General features: G+C 45.4%; 1 protein-coding gene across 16 annotated transcripts in view; it reads right to left on the reverse strand.

Moving 5' to 3' along the window:
* Window positions 1-20,952, reverse strand: part of LOC139385551 (pleckstrin homology-like domain family B member 1) — a 106,490-nt gene that overhangs the window by 11,355 nt on the left and 74,183 nt on the right. For 3 of the 16 annotated variants that reach the window (XM_071130708.1, XM_071130717.1, XM_071130705.1), the window contains exons 7-15: window positions 16,591-16,902; window positions 14,348-14,494; window positions 13,921-14,058; window positions 10,743-10,871; window positions 8,018-8,173; window positions 6,085-6,195; window positions 5,570-5,659; window positions 2,521-2,679; window positions 2,002-2,142 (exon numbers count right to left, since the gene is read on the reverse strand). In XM_071130708.1, coding sequence (XP_070986809.1) covers window positions 2,002-2,142; window positions 2,521-2,679; window positions 5,570-5,659; window positions 6,085-6,195; window positions 8,018-8,173; window positions 10,743-10,871; window positions 13,921-14,058; window positions 14,348-14,494; window positions 16,591-16,902 — 1,383 coding nt within the window. Of the gene's footprint in view, window positions 1-2,001; window positions 2,143-2,520; window positions 2,680-3,343; window positions 3,464-4,404; window positions 4,531-5,569; window positions 5,660-6,084; window positions 6,196-8,017; window positions 8,174-10,742; window positions 10,872-13,920; window positions 14,059-14,347; window positions 14,495-16,590; window positions 16,903-20,952 lie in introns of all 16 variants that reach the window. The other 13 variants (XM_071130702.1, XM_071130704.1, XM_071130703.1 and 10 more) reach the window with 9 other exon arrangements.

A 20,952-nucleotide genomic window follows, 5' to 3' on the forward strand; every position in this document is an offset into this window, starting at 1 on the left:
CAGGCAGGGCACTCTCGTGTCACCCCAGGTGAGTCGGCACCAGGCTCACCCAGAGCCCCCTGTTGCTCACATGGTTTTGTTTATTAATTTTCCTGAGTTTTCCCCGCATTCCCAGCATAAGGCGCTTGTAAATTCAGGCACAGCTGGGAATTTTATTGACAGATCTTTTGCCCATAGTTTAGGGATCCACATTTTTCCTGTGGATATGCCCTTCCCTGTGCACGCCCTAGATAGTCGACCATTAGGGTCAGGGCTAATTAGGGAGGCCACCGCTCCCCTGGGCATGGTTACGCAGAAGGGTCACAAGGAGAGAATCAGTCTCTTCCTTATTGATTCTCCTGCGTTTCCCGTGGTGCTGGGTCTACCCTGGTTGGCCTGTCATGACCCCACTATTTCGTGGCAACAGAGGGCTCTCACGGGGTGGTCACGAAAGTGCTCGGGGAGGTGTTTAGTGATTTCCGACGGTGCTACTACAGTGGAAAGTCCAGACCAGGTCTCCACCGTGCGCATCCCCTCTGAATATGCCGATTTGGCTCTCGCCTTCTGTAAAAAGAAGGCTACTCTATTAGTGCAAGAGGGGGTAGTGTGCAGACCTCACTAACCTCTGGATAGCCTTACGGTTGCGCACTATTTCTCTGGTGCGTCTGCACAGCCCAGTGCGTCCTGTGCCTGTGCCCCGCATCTGCAGGGCGAAAATAACCATCCAGCCAGGACGGGTTGTGCAGGCTCTACGCTCAAGACCTTCAGTGCGCCTCCACGGCCTAGTGTATCCGGTGCCTCTGCCTAGGACAGGGCCTCCTGTATGTCTCTCCAGCCTGGTGAGCCCTGTGGCAGCTCAACGTACCAGGATGCCCATACGTCTCCTCCCTCCAGTGATGATCCATGGCACGAAGCCTCCAGTGATGATCCATGGCAAGAAGCCTCCAGTGATGATGCAAGGCACGATTCCTCCAGTGATGATCCATGGCGCGACTTCCTCCAGTCCGGAGCCTCCAGAGACTGTCTCCAGTCCGGAGCCTCCAGAGATGGCCTCCAGTCTGTGGCCCGCAACGCGGGTGCCCAGTCCGGGACCCGCAACGAGGATGCCCAGTCTGGGGCCCGCAGCGAGGGTGCTCAGTCCAGGGCCCGCAGCGAGGGTACCCAGTCCGGGGCCAGCAGCGAGGGTGCCCAGTCCGGGGCCCGCAGCGAGGGTGCCGAGTCCGGGGCCAGCAACGAGGGTGCCCATTCCGGGGCCTGCTACGAGGGTGCCCAGTCCGGGGCCCGCAACGAGGGACCCCAGTCCGGGGTCGGCGATGAGGGTCCCCGCACCAGAGGTGCCACCAAAGTGGGGTGAACCAGTGGTGGAGCGGGGTCTGCGTCCTGCACCAAAGCCGCCACCGTGGATAGATGCCCACCCAGACCCTCCCCTATAGGTTTAGGTTTTGCGGCCGGAGTCCGCACCTTTGGGGGTACTGTCACGCCCTGACCTTAGAGATCCTATTTATGTCTTTATTTTTGATTTGGTCAGGGTGTGAGTTGGGGTGGGTATTCTATACTCTATTATTTGTATTTCAATGTTTTGGCCGGGTAGGGTTCTCAATCAGGGACAGCTGTCTATCGTTGTCTCTGATTGAGAACAATACTTAGGTAGCCCTTTTTCCACCTGTCTTTGTGGGAAGTTGACTTTGTTTAGGGCACATAGCCTTTAGCTTCACGGTTTGTTTTTGTAGTGTTTATTGTTTTGTTCTGCGTCTTTTTTCAAATAAAGAGAAAATGTACGCTCACCACGCTGCACCTTGGTCCTCTCCTTTCAACAGCCGTGACAGGAAAACTAAATGCATGAGTGGCAGCAAGCCCAGGCAGACCATCGATGAACAATTAGCTCAATCAACAAAGCACACTGCACTTGAAAAGGCATTTTCATCGGAAGTGAGAACATGAAGACAGAACAGAAACAATGGAAGAGTAAAACATGGGGAGGAATAGAAAAGAGGAGGAGAAGGCAGCACCTCTGAGAATTACCTGCATAGGCCTGCGAGGGGAGAGAGATTTAGCTGGGAGAGGGGGGCAGAGATGGCTGCTCACCCCAGCAGCCATCGCCTCCTGGTACCACTGCTCTAAATCGAGAGTGGGGATTTGAGGCCTACTGCGCTCAGGCTGGTACTGGAGGGCCGCAGTGAAGAGTCCACAGTAAGAGAGGCAAATGACAGGATGGACAGCAGTGAGGCAAAGGACAGGATGGACAGAGCAAGGGAGTGGAGGAGGAAGAGAAATAAGAAAACAAAGCATTAATGAGCAAATAAGAGGATCTGGTAGTTTTCTAAATGTTATGTTTTTTTTATGTTAATTCTCATCTTCTTGAAACATCAGCAAATGCTGACAAATAGGTCTCTCAACGGAAAAAAACAGTTGAAATGAATGATGTCATTTCAACTAGCTTTGTCCACTGGGGTAGAGGAGTCATTTGGGCATCTTCACAGAAACGAGAGGTGGAGGAGAGATGGGTGAGAAGGAATAGAGAGAGAGAGACCAGACACACACCTCAACAGAGAGAGAGAGGGAGGAACCGTGAGGAACGGAGAGGCAGGAGAAGGCAGGGTCTCCCGCTCCTGACTGGAGGGGCCGGAGAGGAGAGGTAGGGGAGGACTCGACCTTCGGCATCCCAAAGATCTGAGTTAACTGGCCCACAGTCAAATACTCCTTTCATTCAGGGAGCCACATATAAACAGGCAGACAGGATGTCAAAGGGCAAACAGGGAAGATAGAGAAACACAGACAGAGAAGGACACACGTCAACAGGGAGGAAAACAGAAGCTACAAGGACAGCATGTGAAATACATGTCAGTAAACCTGACTCTCATATGGATAGTCTTTCAATAATATCAACCCATTGTACCATCCAGATCTGGGTCAAATACATACAGTATGTCAAATACTTGAGCTGTGCTTGATTCAGTTTGCCTGGTACAATGGAACCAATGAAATAGTTCCAAAAGTGCAAGCTCCAAGCTAAATCAAGCTCACCTAAAATATACTGGCAAGTATTTGAATGTATATGACATATGTACAGCATTTCATCCAGGTCTGGTACCATTATCCTCAAAATTCTCATTCTCAAATCAGTAATTCAGAGGTTAGTTGAGCTGATTATAACAAGGACAGGGCCATCTAGCAGAAAGCCAATACACCAGTATGTAAGTACAGTAAGCTACCTACAAGAGGACAACTAGAGAGAAGAGCAACAGGTAAAGAATGAAAAGATGGAGTGATAAGGAGAGAATAGAGTGAGACAGAGACAGGGAGAGAGAGAGAGAGAGAGGTAGGAAGTGATGGAGAGAGTGATAGAAAGAGAGAGCAGTGGTACCTCGCAGGGGACAGCTGTGTCTAGGATGAGCGAGAGGCCGTGCTGAGCAGTGGTGGTGAGTTGGGTGTCATGGCAATCTCTCCCATACATCCTATAGACATCCGAGAGCTTCATGTACTCCTGAGAGCCAACGCAACGCAAACCAAACAGGACAAGAGGCCATGAGCTCACTCCATGACACGTCCTTTTCATAATATGCATACTCATACACACACGGATGTGCACCCATTTCACACACAGGCATATAATATACGTACACTTTACAACCACCTAAGACAAGCTGCTGCTTTATCTTGTGTTTTTAAAACATAAAACACATATGTGTGAAAAACATGAACAACTACATGAACGGAATACATAAGGAGCACAGCATCTCTCTACCCTGTAATTTCCCACAATTCCCCAAGCCTCACATCGGGCTGGAGAACTGCAAACACGCTGCGAAAGAATAGAATAACAGTGACGTCAACAAGCTCTCGCCATCTTCAAAGGATAGCAAAACGCTAATTGAGAGAAGTGTACTACACAAACCAAACAGAATAGTACACTTCAATGAGAGACAAAGCACCATGCATGTGAGCCTCTGGCTAAACCGTCACACAAACACAGCATCCTCACACCCCAGTTGTAGCATGAGTTGTTTATGCTTTTGCCCATTCTAAAAGTTGAAGAGACACATCAATTAAAATGGCAACAGTTAATCCAGCAGACCAAGTATTTCATAAAGACAAACAATGACGACATTCAAATCAGTACTGTATTTCAAGGGCCTCACAGGATGACCAAATGTGTTTTTAAGCTACATATGGGGGGCGGGGTGCAATTTGCTGGGAGTCATTGGGGGTAACAAGACATAACTCACGCAGACCTCTTAAAGGCCCACTCCTTAATTAAAAAACAACAACAAAATGGCAACCTCGCACCTTGGTTTCCTATAAAGCTGTAAATATCACAGAGTGGGCCTTTAAGTGTTGGGCAAGACACACTGTGCATAGGGGGGTTACAGTGAGTGAGCTCAGGTGTCATGCAGGAACAGTTACACTGACAGTTAGTCTGGTTACCTCTGTCGGGCTGCCCCCTGGGTATAACTGAAAGGAGGAGCTTAAAAAGAAAGCAGCGGGTCGGCAGAGAGGATGCTGGGAGTGGGAGTCCTCTAACAGGTCAATCTCGCTGATATGGAGCACTTCCTGTTTCAACAGGGACAGTCAGGGACACTGGTCTCAGCTCCAGCTCCAGTTGCTGTACAGTACAGTTACTGTTTATGCCCCTCTAAACTACACAAGTGTCAATACAGTATTGGGGTAAAAACTGTCAATCACAAAAGGGTCAAACATAGGTGTTACTGCACATTGAGTGCCCTTGTATGGGTTATATTCAGTTTCATTGGTCTAGTTTACAGTGGTCTAAATTAATATCATTGTTGAATATCCAATTCAACAATGAAACTGATAGACATCTCATGTAATGAACGTGGTCTAAATGCATAAGAATGCAGGTTGATAGGATATGTTAGAATTGGACGAGAGTTTAGCACCAGACTAATCGGTTCATGTTTTCAGACTAAACCACACAGCCCACGGATTCAGTATCTCGCTGGCCTGAGTTGAGATATGTACAATCCATCATCAAAGTGCAGATGTTTCCAATCCAAAAGAATATGTCTGTCGGATCTGAATTATCAGATCAAACCGGTCTTACTGATGTGATCAGCTGCATCTAACTATCCGAACGCAATGTAAATAAGGCCATACTTCACAAGCGGACACCACATTGTGTTAAACACAGTAAATAAATGGTTACTCTGGCACACCAGTGGTAGAACAAGCACACACTAGACCTACACCGCATGTAAAAACAGAGAGAGATACCAAGTTCTATTCATCAGTCAAACATTCTACCATCTCAACTATGAAAACCATCAAATTCCCCTTAAAGCCACAGTCTAATTGTGTAACTTTAAATAATTCATTGAGGACAACAGATGTATCATAGAAATCCAGTATCCTTAGACTACTATTTGCATGTGAAAATGTAATGGAGGCCATTTGCTCCATTGTTAACATCTTTAGTGGTGGTCTTTGTTAGTCTTTGCCAGTATACACAAATTAAGGAGTGTGGCTTTAGACAAGTGATCAGAGCGGAGGTCCGTTCATATATCTGCGTCATGGTAGATAACTGTCCTTGGCGGTGTGACCCCTGAAAGACCGTAAGATAAACCCCCCTCACCTCTTTCATGGTGCTGGAACTCTTAGGGAAAGTCCTTCCTCCTGTAAGGCTGAGGTACCTCTTCTCCAGGGCCGATAGTCTCTCTTTCTCCTAGAACACAGAGACACCAGAACACATAAGTATCGGACTCTGTCCTGACTATGGATTGCCATAGTTTCTTCACCAAATTAAAAAATGTTCCACTTGCAGAAAAGCTGGGGACAAGGCAGCACATACGCCGAGATTGAAAGTGAAATGTCGACAAATGGGAAAAACGCCAACAAGCTCTTAGTTAATAGACTTAATCTGAGGCGGCTGGCATGGCACAATGCCCTTCATTTGGTGATGACTTTGTGTGCAATTCTCACATTGTCAAGCAAGACCAGAGAGTGATAATGATTAGATTCTAATTATATTCATTTTCAAAGTGGTTCCATGGGAATCACCAGTCCATTTACAAAAAACAGAGTAATAACCAACCAATGTGTAGATTGTAGTGGCTGCTGGGCCAGATATAGACTGTATTGTAATGTTACCTTATGGAGCATCTGCAGGGTAAGGTTCCTGTCCTTAGCCAGCTTGTCACACTCCTGAGACGCCTGCTGTCCCAGCTGACTGGCCTGGCCTTCCAGAGCTGCCACCTTGTCCTGGAAGAAAACACGTTTAAAGAGTTATTGATGAATTAAAGGGGTACTCAACAAGATAACTTTAAATTGAGAAAATATACACTACCATTCAAAAGTTTGGGGTCACTTAGAAATGTCCTTGTTTTTGTCCATTAAAATAACATCAAATTGATCAGAAATACAGTGTAGACATTGGTAATGTTGTAAATGACTATTGTAGCTGGAAACTGCACATTTTTTATGGAATATCTACATAGGCATACAGAGGCCCATTATCAGCAACCATCACTCCTGTGTTCCAATGGCACGTTGTGTTAGCTAATCCAAGTTGATCATTTCAAAAGGCCAATTTGTCATTAGAAAACCCTTTTGCAATTATGTTAGCACAGCTGAAAACTGTTGTTCTGATTAAAGAAGCAATACAACTGGCCTTCTTTAGACTAGTTGAGTATCTGGAGCGTCGGCATTTGTGGATTTGATTACAGGCTCAAAATGGCCAGAAACAAAGAACTTTCTTCTGAAACTCGTCAGTCTATTCTTGTTCTGAGAAATGAAGGCTATTCCATGCGAGAAATTGCCAAGAAACTGAAGATCTCGTACAACGATGTGTACTACTACCTTCACAGAACAGTTCAAACTGTCTCTAACCAGAATAGATAAAGGAGTGGGAGGCCCCGGTGCACAACTGAGCAAGAGGACAAGTACATTAGATTGTCTAGTTTGAGAAACAGACGCCTCACAAGTCCTCAACTGGCAGCTTAATTAAATAGTACACGCAAAACATCAGTTTCAATGTCAACAGTGAAGAGGCGACTCCGAGTTGCAAAGAAAAAGCCATATCTCAGACTGGCCAATAAAAAGAAAATATTAAAATGGGCAAAAGAATGCAGACACTGAACAGAGGAAGATTGGGAAAAAGTGTTATGGACAGACAAATCCAAGTTTGAGGTGTTCGGATCACGAAGAAGAACATTCATGAGATGCAGAAAAAAATGAAAAGATGCTGGAGGAGTGCTTGACGTCATCTGTCAAGCATGGTGGTGGCAATGTGATGGTCTAGGGATGCTTTGGTGGTGGTGAAGTGGGAGATTTGTACAGGGTAAAAGGGATTTTGAAGAAGGAAGGCTATCACTCCATTTTGCAATTCCATGCCATACCCTGTGGATGGCGCTTAATTGGAGCCAATTTCCTCCTACAACAAGACAATGACCCAAAGCACAGCTCCAAACTATGCAATAACTATTTAGGGAAGAAGCAGTCAGCTGATATTCTGTCTATAATGGAGTGGCCAGCACAGTCACCGGATCTCAACCCTATTGAGCTGTTGTGGGAGCAGCTTGACCGTAGGGTACGTAAGAGGTGCCCATCAAGCCAATCCAACTTGTGGGAGGTGCTTCAGGAAGCATGGGGTGAAATCTCTTCAGATTACCTCAACAAATTGACAACTAGAATGCCAAAGATCTGCAAATGGAGGATTCTTTGACAAAAAAAAAGTTTATAACCTTGTCAACGTCTTGACTATATTTCCTATTCATTTTGCAACTCATTTCATGTATGTTTTCATGGAAAACAAGGATATTTCTAAGTGAGCCCAAACTTTTGAATGGGAGTGTACACTACACTCAAAACAACGCAGTGATCATGTATCATGTCTTTGTCAGGTATCCCCACCAACACCATTCTTGATGTGAATGATCATACTATTTACACTCAACCTGTAAAGGCATTTTGCCATCATCAGAAATGAGCTAGATTCTCTGACAGACATTCATATTCACAGCTCCAGATATTATGAAGGGTTGCCAGAATTGATAGGAGCAGCCATTGTGGTCCAGTCCATTACCTTCCTCTTGGCCATGCTGGTGTGGTACTCGGCCCTCTCCTGCAGCAGCTGCTGGCTGATGGTCTCCCTCTCCTCCTCCAGGCTGCTTTCCCTCTCCAGCTGCTGGAACTCCAGGTCCTCAAACTGTTTTGTCTCTGACTCCAAGGTCTCGCCCTCCTGTTGAACCCCACACAGAGCCCATCACAATGGGTCACAACCACACCAGGCCTCAGCCTCCTATAATATACAGTTTTCACACTGCTGAGCCGAGCCGAGCTGTATTTGGCCTGCCTGTTCATGCATTCCTCATAGAAAGCACAATGTGTTTAGAAAATACCTGAGCCAGCAGAGTCTGGTGTGGGTTGGCACAATAGTGTGAAAAGGGTTCTAAAGTACCAACAACTACCAACCCCAAGAGACAGACAGCCCCACCACACCCCACAAGGTCACCACAGGGTCAGGCCAACCCCCTCCGCCCCCTTGACACTCTCCAATGACCATGCTCCTCAGCCACGGCGGTCAAGGCCCAAGCCAAGCCAGCACAACCAGGGGTGATAGGCCACGGAATGAATGTGCTTCAAGTCCAGAGTAGACTGCATGGAGGTTCTATCTAACGATTGGTGGAGTTCTGTTTAACACTATGACTACGTTGATCATGCTTTGATAGATTTTAATATTATGTTATTTGGGTTAACTTTGCCATTAGACTCTCTCTTCATTGTATCCTAGGTTCCTAACTATGCCACCAATGGAGAAGCACCATAACATTATGAAAATGTTGTGGTATACAGCAGCAACAACAATCAATATTACATGCATATCTGGAGGAAACTGCCTCATTGCGAATCTCATTGGTTGAAAGATTTTATAGCCCAGTAGGTTGATTGAATGGCGACAAGCAGTCTTCTCTGCTGCACTATCTATCTATATGTTACAAAAGGTAATACTGTGCTTTTACTCTAGTAATACTAAAGTACTTATACAGTACTATCTTCTATACTGAATTTTATAGCTGATTTGCATGTGAGAACCCAACTGAATGCCTTGATCCTTTACCATAAACCGAAGAAACCCACACAGAGATGTGAGGACTTTGCAGGGGGAAAGACAAGGGCCTGCCCTTGCTGTCAGTTCATCAGAGCGTTACTGACGTTGACGAGAGAAGGCTCATGTCAACACTGACATCTTCAGGCCCTCTGTGTTTGGAGAGCAGGCCACTCAAGAGCCTCTGTCGCACTTCTGAAGAATGTCTACAGCAAAGCAGGGTCGTGTTCATCAGTGTACGCAACGGAAAATGTTTTGTTTATTTTGACCCCCCCCCGTTTCAGTTAAATTTTCCTCCATTCGGTGCCTAATGAACATGACCCAATGAGACGTACAAGGCGGCATTTGCAAATGCAGAAGTATACAAAATGTATTATATCTGCTTTCTGTCCTGTAACGAAGGGAAATTGCATAGCAATTGTTCTCATGTCAAGTTGGTCAGCCAATATGTCATGCTACTTTACGTGGATAGGACAGCAAAGTGACTAGAGCTAACGTGCAACATGTAATTGGCTGATAAACAGTTGCACTGCCTGACAAAATGTAAAATACATTTTCTATGGACTGACTTTTCAGAGAGCTGACGATATAAAACATTATTCAGACACAAAACAAACCCATTTCCATTTAGAGGAAAGACATGAAAAGAGAGTAGGACAGGGAGTGGAAAGTGTCTACATTAATAGATTAGTAAGCAGTTATTAAGGGGTAATAAGCCATCACTAATCAAGAAGAGAGGGAGGGATGCTTCCAGATGCAGAGACTGTATCAACCAGACAGACAGCACACACACCTCTGTGTGAAATGCCTGCAACGCACATACGGCCCAGAAATCACCACAATGCAGCACCTCGCCCCAAAGTCATCAGGAGCCATATTGACACTCCTTCTGATTGCTCAGAGGCAAAGCACATCGTTGTGGCGGAGAGAGGAGAGGGGAAATTCCAGCAGCTTGTGGCATTAGCACATAGGAGAAGGGCATAAGACAGGATTTTCATACGTGCAGAGTGCAACAGGTCCCAGCTAAAGGGGTAAAGGTCCCAGTAACAGTATCTGAAGAGGTATGCACCAGGTCTTATGATACCAAGATAGTGTTTTGCATACTATGCAGCAATCACCGACCGGCATCTGGCATAAACATTACAGGCAGGTTTCCCAGACACAGATTAAGCCTAGTCTAGTCCATGTAGAATCTCCATTGAGCATACTTTCTAGTCCAGGTCTAGGATTAATCTGTGTCCAGGAAACCTACCCTAGATCTGTATGCCATCTTCTTGGATGTTACGAACATTTTTCAGTGTTCATCATAGAATTTGAATTCCAATTCCGTTTCTTTGGCCGTCAAGTGCAGCCTTCTATGCACTTTATCCAGGAGATCAGTAGACATTACACTTGTAAATCACTTTATCCAGGAGATCAGTAGACATTACACTTGTAAATCCGTCAGTACACCACTTCAGCTTTTCCTGAAAATGCTATTCTATTACTGGGTACTTCAATAATCTGGAGGTAAGTATACGCTAATTGTGATGTGGCTCTGCTGGAATTTCCCTTCAAAATGTTGGATTGGTGTAGCTCAGAGGCGAGGGTGGAGGAAATGGGTGGGTGTGTGGAGGGGTACAAGGGCTGGGGGGACACTGCCTGTCTCTGGGTCTCAGGGGTGGTTGGGGGTGGTGGTCTTGGTGGTAGATTGACGACTGACCCTTTTGAGCTGTTCGTGTAACTGCTCCCTCAGTGACTCGGGGCAGTTATGAAGCTGGTTCTTCAGCTCACTGTAGCCCTCCTGGAGGCTCGCCAGGGCGCGGCGCTCTGCGTCAACATTTGCCCTCTCCTAGAAAGAGAACACACCGTCCGGGTGGGAGGGAGGAGAGGAAGGGGGGGGACGGACAACAGAGAGAGAAAGCAAAAAAAAAAAAACACTTGCTCAAATCCACGCCATGCAAAAAGCTTCCGATGTTAGAGGTCACAACAGTGGATAAGCCAGAGGACGAGGGACATGGGGCATCTGTGGAGTTTATAATACTGTGAATTCAATCCCCAGTGACTAACTTTAAAAGTGCTGGACTGCAGGGCACAACACTGAAAACATAAAAAAAAAAAAATTGCAATGGAAAGCAAAAATGTCCGTTTCTTATTGGACAAGTCCAGGTACATTCTCCTTGTTTAAGTCAGTTGTTTTCCCCTTTCGGTGCCTAATGAACACGACCCAGGCCTCAAACAGGTCTGAACAGACTTCTTGTTCCCAGACATTTCCAAGCTGCAGGGTTCGATGCTCATGATAACACTGGTCTGCGATGGAACGGGAGATTTTGCTATTTGATCAAACATGAAATAGTTTCTGTTTTGGCTAAGCTGTGGTTGTTTTTTCACTTCACTACTTTGAGTGGTGCCTCTTTATCATGTGGCTTGAATTTTTTATTAAATAATAATAATAATTGGCCTATCCAGATTTTCATGTGACTTTGGTATTAATACTTTAGGTCAGTCCAGTTAGTTTCGAACCGGATGTGTAGGCATGCTAGAATGATCAGAAGTCACATTCATGCTTCTTCGGGCTTCCCAAAATGAACCATGAGCAGCATATCGTTACTAATTAGTGTGTTGCTTTAGTTATCATGGTTGACTACCATTGTGTTTGAAAATGTTTTTAAAACAGTTGTATTATAAAACAGCAGTAAATATCAATCCGTTATTTTCCAGGCACTTTGTGGGTTTCGCTCATACCAAATTAGACAAAACAGTAGATCAGAGTAAGGCCCACTGCTAAAGCATGAATTACAGAAGGTCAAGGGTAGCAGGGTTGGGTATCCTCTGGGCATCTGGTTAAAAGCTTACGGAACGATCAATAACAACAGATCTTTGTTGTTATTGCAGCATGTGAGTGCAGGCGGTGTAAGCATGGGTAACTAGTGCTCTGCACTACTGCCCTACTGGCACCCAGGCTGTGATATCAAAATCCCCGGAGGGTATAAAAGCTTTCACTGGTACAGTATGGAGCTCTTTCGCAATAGGCCCTCCTCAATTCCCCGCGTCGGCTCTCCTCGTCTCATTCGAAACGGATGGAAGGTCAAAGGGGAAAAACCTTGGATCTTTTCCTCCAATATGTTTTGAAGAAGAGGAGAGGATGTGTGGAATAAGGAGAGAGAGTTAGAGCCTGAGTCTGATTGTAGTGAAAGCGCCTGGTAAACTACCTCTAGAGGGCCACTGTACAACCAGTAGAGTAGAGTAAACCATGCATGAGAGAGAGGGAAACGATCTGCAAACCTAGAACCTTTTTAGCATTACTGCATTATCTATAGTCACATGGTGGGAGAGGGGTGTGGGCGGTGCTTTGGAGTTTGAGTGGCACTCCTTTTCTCCAATCTGCCTAACTGTCACCCTGCTCTGGCTCCACCTCTGTCTGTGACCAATGGCAATAACAGTAGAGAAGAGGACAATACAATACAGGTAGTTTTTCTAGTTTAAGATTTTGTTTTGATTTGTAGTTTTAGCTGAGACAGACCGACAGGGTCTCAAGGTTCTAACTTGAACACAGGAAGTGAGAGCGAGAGAGAGACTCTCCGAAATTGTCAGGAATATACAAATAACAAGATTTTTTTTTAAAGCCTTAAGAAGGAAAGACAAGAAAATGACCCCTTTCAGATTCTCAGTTTAAGTGTGTCTACATAAAGCCTACATCAGTGGAGTGACATGACTAGGTGAAAACAACATACAGTTGTGTAAAGCCTTCAGATAGAGGCCCTCTGTAATGTTATGAACTACAGTATTTGGTGGGCAATGTAGCCTACACAATAGTCCTAAAAAGACTCCCACAGATATACTTTTAGTGGCCAGCCACTCATACCCACTAGCATCCTGTCCCGAAAGCTTCAGCGAAGTAGAAACCTAAAAGATCAATTCACACCTACGTCCCAAATGGCACCCTATTCCCTTCATAGCCCATAGCCTGGTCAAAAATAGTACACTGTATAGGGAATAGGGAGCCATTTGGGACACGTTAAAGACAAGTGATAATGACATACATGGATTTCAGGCTGACAGTGGAGGAAAGGAGGAGAGGAAATTGCTGAGTGAAGCAGTGAGAGGATTAGAGGTTAATGGAGGATGGTTAGTGGAGCCGAGCTGCAGAAGAAGAAAAATCCCTGAGGAGAGAGACAGAGAAACCACCAAGGAAAATGAAGAACCAAAAATAAAGAAAAAAAACACCCATACTTAAGTCTAAGAGCCATCGTCCAAAGCTCTTCTAAGGTAAAACACCAATGCATACAACAGATGGAAGGATGGAGCATTCCTCGCTGGGGGAGGTTGAAGAGCGACTGCTACGGCTGGGCGAATTTACCTTGGGATGGCAAAACCAACTAGATACGGTCTTGGGAAGCCATCCAGGATTTGGCAATGCCTTTAAGGAATGTCAAGATACCAGAAAAGGCTGTTCAGTCCCTTTGAGGCTTACATGATGTATAGTCAGTGATGTGAAACGTTCGGAACGCTGCAGAAACATCACGAATAGAACTGCCATGAATCCTTTTTTCTATCCGTCAGAAAATTGTATATATTGTTCTACAGGATACATTTCTACGTGAACGTTCTGTAACGTTACATCCACCTGAACAGGAACTATAACAGACAGTCCAGTGGAGGGAAAGGTGGGATGGGTTGTGTCTGTGGTGTTTAAACACAATGTTGAGATCTCACAAATCTCACCTCCCTGTCTGCATACCCACCGTCTAGAGGGCGGTTGGTTTTCTCCATTAAAATACAACACAGTAACGTTGGAATGACATGTTTATAAATGGAGCTAAAAGTCATCTGCAGGTGGTAAGACTGGTTACTGTGTACAGGAGATTATACTGTGTGTGTGTTTTCCCCCAGGGTCCGACCTTGTCTTTCTCCCTCTGGATGGTGTTCTCCAGCTCCTTGCGCTTGTGTTGCAGCTGTCTGATGATCTCCGTCTCTGCCTCCATCTGGTCCAGTTCCGCCTGCCTCTCCCCCTGTAGCAGGGCCCGCTCCATCTCCGCCTGGGAACGGGACACACCCGTCACACATGAGTCCCCCTGGCCCCCTGCTCCAATCACAGAGCTCCCTAACAGACAGCAGACCTAGCGGTGCATGTGACTTGACACCACCCAGAGCTCATTCAATCACTTTCTGCTTGTTTGTGTTACTAAATGTATATGAATGCACACACACTCACAGACACACAAACAAACACACACACAGTATATAGTTTCCTTCAGCTTCCCCACATATCTTTCTAGTATTAGAAGTAGCTTACTATCTGGAAATTGAACTGATGGACTTTCTTACCTCCTGCTTGGACTCCTGTAGCTGTTGCTCCAGCTCTGTAATCCGTGATTTGAGCTCGTCGACTCGGGCCAGCACTCTGACCCTCTCGTCCTCCAGGTAACCCAGCTCTGCCCGTTCCACGCCGCCAGAAACAGACTGCTCTTCATGCTGAAGGGGGAGAGAGACAGAAGAGGCAGGCACATTGTCACATATAAGTGTGAAGAGCATGGCCCATTGGCAGTAGTTAACGGTTTCAGTCGGTTGCACGCACACACAGACACACACATTAGGTTAGGGAGGGACTATTTACATCACATGCCTCCTTGTTAAACACTGTCGCTTGGAAAACAAATGTTGTGATCTTCCTCCTGTGTCCGTTTAACCATCAATCGTGTCAAAATTCAAGGTCAGGCTATGTCTAGCAATTTTCCACATTAAAATGCATGCAGTAAGCTCTTGCATTCTGTTGTCATTTCAATGGCATGCCTGTAGTTCTCATAGTAAGTACTAGTATGTCATGCCTGTAGTTCTCATAGTAAGTACTAATATGTCATGCCTGTAGTTCTCATAGTAAGTACTAGTATGTCATGCCTGTAGTTCTCATAGTAAGTACTAGTATGTCATGCCTGTAGTTCCCATAGTAAGTACTAATATGTCATGCCTGTAGTTCTCATAGTAAGTACTAGTATGTCATGCCTGTAGTTCCCATAGTAAGTACTAGTATGTCATGCCTGTAGTTCCCATAGTAAGTACTAGTATGTCATGCCTGTAGTTCTCATAGTAAGTACTAGTATGTCATGCCTGTAGTTCTCATAGTAAGTACTAGTATGTCATGCCTGTAGTTCTCATAGTAAGTACTAGTATGTCATGCATGTAGTTCTCATAGTAAGTACTAGTATGTCATGCCTGTAGTTCTCATAGTAAGTACTAGTATGTCATGCCTGTAGTTCTCATAGTAAGTACTAGTATGTCATGCCTGTAGTTCCTATAGTAAGTACTAATATGTCATGCCTGTAGTTCTCATAGTAAGTACTAGTATGTCATGCCTGTAGTTCCCATAGTAAGTACTAGTATGTCATGCCTGTAGTTCCCATAGTAAGTACTAGTATGTCATGCCTGTAGTTCTCATAGTAAGTACTAGTATGTCATGCCTGTAGTTCTCATAGTAAGTACTAGTATGTCATGCCTGTAGTTCCCATAGTAAGTACTAATATGTCATGCCTGTAGTTCTCATAGTAAGTACTAGTATGTCATGCCTGTAGTTCCCATAGTAAGTACTAGTATGTCATGCCTGTAGTTCCCATAGTAAGTACTAGTATGTCATGCCTGTAGTTCTCATAGTAAGTACTAGTATGTCATGCCTGTAGTTCTCATAGTAAGTACTAGTATGTCATGCCTGTAGTTCTCATAGTAAGTACTAGTATGTCATGCATGTAGTTCTCATAGTAAGTACTAGTATGTCATGCATGTAGTTCTCATAGTAAGTACTAGTATGTCATGCCTGTAGTTCTCATAGTAAGTACTAGTATGTCATGCCTGTAGTTCTCATAGTAAGTACTAGTATGTCATGCCTGTAGTTCCCATAGTAAGTACTAATATGTCATGCCTGTAGTTCTCATAGTAAGTACTAGTATGGCATGCCTGTAGTTCCCATAGTAAGTACTAGTATGTCATGCCTGTAGTTCCCATAGTAAGTACTAGTATGTCATGCCTGTAGTTCTCATAGTAAGTACTAGTATGTCATGCCTGTAGTTCTCATAGTAAGTACTAGTATGTCATGCCTGTAGTTCTCATAGTAAGTACTAGTATGTCATGCATGTAGTTCTCATAGTAAGTACTAGTATGTCATGCCTGTAGTTCTCATAGTAAGTACTAGTATGTCATGCCTGTAGTTCTCATAGTAAGTACTAGTATGTCATGCCTGTAGTTCTCATAGTAAGTACTTGTATGTCATGCCTGTAGTTCCCATATTAAGTACTAGTATGTCATGCCTGTAGTTCTCATAGTAAGTACTAGTATGTCATGCCTGTAGTTCTCATAGTAAGTACTAGTATGTCATGCCTGTAGTTCTCATAGTAAGTACTAGTATGTCATGCCTGTAGTTCTCATAGTAAGTACTAGTATGTCATGCATGTAGTTCTCATAGTAAGTACTAGTATGTCATGCCTGTAGTTCTCATAGTAAGTACTAGTATGTCATGCCTGTAGTTCTCATAGTAAGCAGTAGAAATGATGAAAGTGATAATAGACGGCCCTACGTCTGACCTGGTATCGGTCTCCATTGTGGAGGGCCTGTGGAGGAAGTGGCGTCCTCACCTCCTGATGGGTGCTCTCTGTACTGCTGCACTCCTCCTTGAGGTTCTCCTCGTCGCTCTCCCTCTGCTGTCTCTGGGCCATGCTACGACGCAGCGAGCTGGACCCTGCCAAGCTGTCCATAGAGGGTCTCCTGGCCGCCCCCTCCCCCGGTCCCAGACCCCCAGGGAAGCCCATCCTCCCCTCTGCCTCACCCCCCAAGGGCCCGTCGCCCTTGTTGTACTCAGCACACAGGTTCAGGATGGTCTCCAGCCTCTGCCTCTCCTGTGGACAGACAGAAACATAGAAGATCTGATTACATCCAGCCTCAGCTGCAAATATGTCCTCCTCCTCGCCCTCGCCCCAAATCTCATTTCCTGTGTGTGGCTGCCACTGATGCCAATCTGGAAATGAGCAATTTGGAGGTGGGTGGAGATAAACAAAACCCTCCCCAGACCCTCCCCCACCTCCCCCCAGTGATGGCATCTTTCCTCAGGAACCAGGTCTTATCAGGGACAGATCTAGCTCCAGCAATGGCTAGGCCAGACCAAGCTGGTCTAATACGCAGTACAGATCACACTCCTACGAAACAACACAAAAAAAACTCCCTTAACTGACATGTTTGTGGATGTTGGTGTGTTCATAGTTATTGTGTCATTGCCTATAACTGGGTCACAGGAAGTTAGTAGGTTAACTATAGGTACTATACTGACGACCGTGTCTTGATCCCAATGAGCAGACATATAGACTGCCTGTGCACCCCTGAAACAACAAGATGTATCACAGCTGGCAGTGCATTGCCAGTGTCTAGAGGTCCTACTCAGGGGTCTCAACAAACACAGTGATTGTAGAAACAGGTGTCATTCTAAGAGGTGTGCTGGCCCACCTCTGCAGCAGTCCATTGCTGCTCATCACCAGGTGACCCCTGAGGTGACCTTTAACAACTAAAATTCAACTGGCCCCTGCTGTGAATCCTTTGCTGCAGACTCTGGTTTTACAGAGACACGAGTTCCTTTTCACTCTATTGTGCCGAACCAACTGTACTGTGCTGACTTGGACTTGGCTTTTCTTTTTACATTGTTCTTTCCAGCACGGTTCCGGTAACCGGGCCAGAGCAGTACAGCTCGACTAAGTATTGTGAAAAGGTTATTAGGCAGTCAGTAGAATACAGTGCTCAGACAGATAAACACAGACAAAGAATATTAGAAAACACATTTTTTTCCAGATGAGTTATGTTTGGTATTTTCAGATGAAGGAGATGTTTTGATCACATGGAAATAGCACCCGTACCACATTACTCCATCAGATTTGACACCAGGTCTAAAACCAGCTAGGTTTTAGACCTAACTAGGGATACTTGGGGTGGCAGGTAGCCTGGTGGTTAGAGTGTTGGGCCAGTAACCAAAAGGTTGCTAGATCAAATCCCCGAGCTGACAAGGTAAAAATCTGTCATTCTGCCCCTCTTCCTAGGCTGTCATTGTAAACAAGAATGTGTCCTTAACTGACTTGCCTAGTTAAATAAACATATGACTAAAGTTTTCAGGTGGTAGGCTCTAGAATTTTTGATGCACACTCAGACAGTGATTCCCTGTGATTTAGGTAAGTGAGGTTCTCTGATTGGGGTTTCACACACCAAACCCTACATTACCTTAACCTGTAATCTGAGTCAGCCATCTTCACTTAACAGAGGGTTAGAAGAACAAGCCCTGGGCTACAATATGTTCACTAGAGATATGAGGGGAAAGCACAACAGTGGAGCCTCCATTTGCAATGCACAACACCCACATCTTACTGGCTTTCATCTGAAAATGGCACCATGCCTTCCCTTTCTGGATTCACTGATTAGTGAATTAGGTCTAGAAAATGCAGGCCTGACTACACCGACAGCTGAGAAAAACAGAAAATGTTCTCATTCCCTGCATTTTTGTTTGCTAAGAATGTAGTTTACTAAGAAACAGAGCATACCGACAGCAGGCATTCATGGGGCTTTAAAGTTTGTATGGCATAAATCCAGCAGCTTTTCTCTCATACCATGTAACAGGACCTGGCTGGCAGTGCATGGCCCTGGGCTATAGAGAATCAGACTTGGGTTCAATTTATTTTGATTTTTTTTCAGATACTTTGAGCATTTGATCGACCAAGCCTGAGTGCCATACGTGGCAGGTTTGCACTTTTGGGACCATCCCATTGGTTCCATTGTGCCAGACAGAGCTGCTTAAATATTTGGAAGAAAACACTATTTGAACAAAGGTCTGAAAATAATATCTGGATATCATACTATATGCTCTCTCGAATCCCACCACCTCTCTGTGAGCATGTTTACTTTTTGGTGCTGTTAGAAAGTTAACAGAGAGTCAACATAATCGCTGTGTCCAAACAGACTGTCTGAACACAGTAGGTCTGTCTGTCTGTCTAGGTTCAAAGAGCCTAGGCTGATTTCTGTTTCTGCAATGCCCATGTGTTTCTCTGTACATGAATCAGCATGACAGCATCAAATTAGCGTAGACACAACTTTCGCATTATGTGATTTTCTGATCTTATGTTCAGTGACTGGTTGCCCGGTTTTTGCTAACTTCAGCAAATTGCTAGTGCGTTTTTTTTCTTCTCGCACAGACAGAGCTAGTGTCTAAAGACCTTCAAGAGTGGAGCACCTCGCCATCTGACGCACCGTTTGAGCACCTCGCCATCTGACGCACCGTTTGAGCACCTCACCATCTGACACACTGTTTGAGCACCTCGCCATCTGACGCACCGTTTGAGCACCTCGCCATCTGACGCACCGTTTGAGCACCTCGCCATCTGACGCACCGTTTGAGCACCTGACGCACCGCACCTCGCCATCTGACGCACCGTTTGAGCACCTCGCCATCTGATGCACCGTTTGAGTACCTCGCCTTCTGACGCACCGTTTGAGCACCTCGCCTTCTGACGCACCGTTTGAGCACCTCGCCTTCTGACGCACCGTTTGAGCACCTCGCCTTCTGACGCACCGTTTGAGCACCTCGCCATCTGACGCACCGTTTGAGCACCTCGCCATCTGATGCACCGTTTGAGTACCTCGCCTTCTGACGCACCGTTTGAGCACCTCGCCTTCTGACGCACCGTTTGAGCACCTCGCCATCTGACGCACCGTTTGAGCACCTCGCCATCTGACGCACCGCTTGAGTACCTCGCCTTCTGACGCACCGTTTGAGCACCTCGCCTTCTTGACGCACCGTTTGAGCACCTCGCCATCTGACGCACCGTTTGAGCACCTCGCCATCTGACGCACCGTTTGAGTACCTCGCCTTCTGACGCACCGTTTGAGCACCTCTACTCCTCTTGTATAAGCACAAAGTACCCTCTTTTGTTTTACAAGCAGAGCTCCCAGTGCCTAAGGTGTTTTTATGTTCAAGTCCCAGGCCACCACAGACTTAAGTGTCAATATGTTACTTTTTGGATGACCTGACCAAATCCACATAGAAATGTGAGTTATAGATCTATTCTTCTACTTGAAAGCAACTCTAAGAAGCGTTAGATCTGTTCAATGTGCACTATTTCTATGCTTCCCGTTCATAAGTTTTTGGGGGGGCTCCCGAGTGACACAGCGGTCGAAGGCACTGCATCTCAGTGCTAGAGGTGTCACAACAGACCCTGGTTTGATTCCAGGCTGTATCACAACTGACTGTGATTGGGAGTCCCATAGGGCGGCGCACAATTTGCCCAGCGTTGTCCGAGTTTGGCCGGGGTAGGCCGTCATTGTAGATAAGAATTTGTTCTTAACTTCTTGGTGACAGGGGGGCAGTATTGAGTAGCTTGGATGAATAAGGTGCCCAGAGTAAACTGCCTGCTACTCTTTCCCAGATGCTAATATATGCCTATTATTAGTAGTATTGGATAGGAAACACTCTGAAGTTTCTAAAACTGGTTGAATGATGTCTGTGTGTATAACAGAACTCATACGGCAGGAAAAAACCTGAGAAAAAAATCCAACCAGGAAGTGGGAAATCTAAGGTCTGTTGTTTTTCAACTGTTTGCCATTCCAATATACAGTGTAAATTGTGCACTTCATAAGGCTTCCACTAGATGTCAACAGTCTTTAGAAAGTTGTTTCAGGCTTCTACTGTGAAGGAGGGGGGAATGAGAGGGGAATGAGAGTCTGGCAAAGTGCCACAGGCTCTGAGGCGCGGTCACGAGAGAGTTAGCTCTCGTTCCATTGCTTTTCTACAGACAGGAATTCTCCGGTTGGAACATTATTGAACATTTATGATAAAAACATCCTAAAGATTGATTCTATACTTAGTTTGACAAGTTTCTACGGCCAGTAATATAACTTTTTGAACTTTTCGTCCGACG

The sequence above is a fragment of the Oncorhynchus clarkii genome, chromosome 27, assembly GCF_045791955.1.
Source record: "Oncorhynchus clarkii lewisi isolate Uvic-CL-2024 chromosome 27, UVic_Ocla_1.0, whole genome shotgun sequence".
NCBI lineage: Eukaryota > Metazoa > Chordata > Actinopteri > Salmoniformes > Salmonidae > Oncorhynchus > Oncorhynchus clarkii.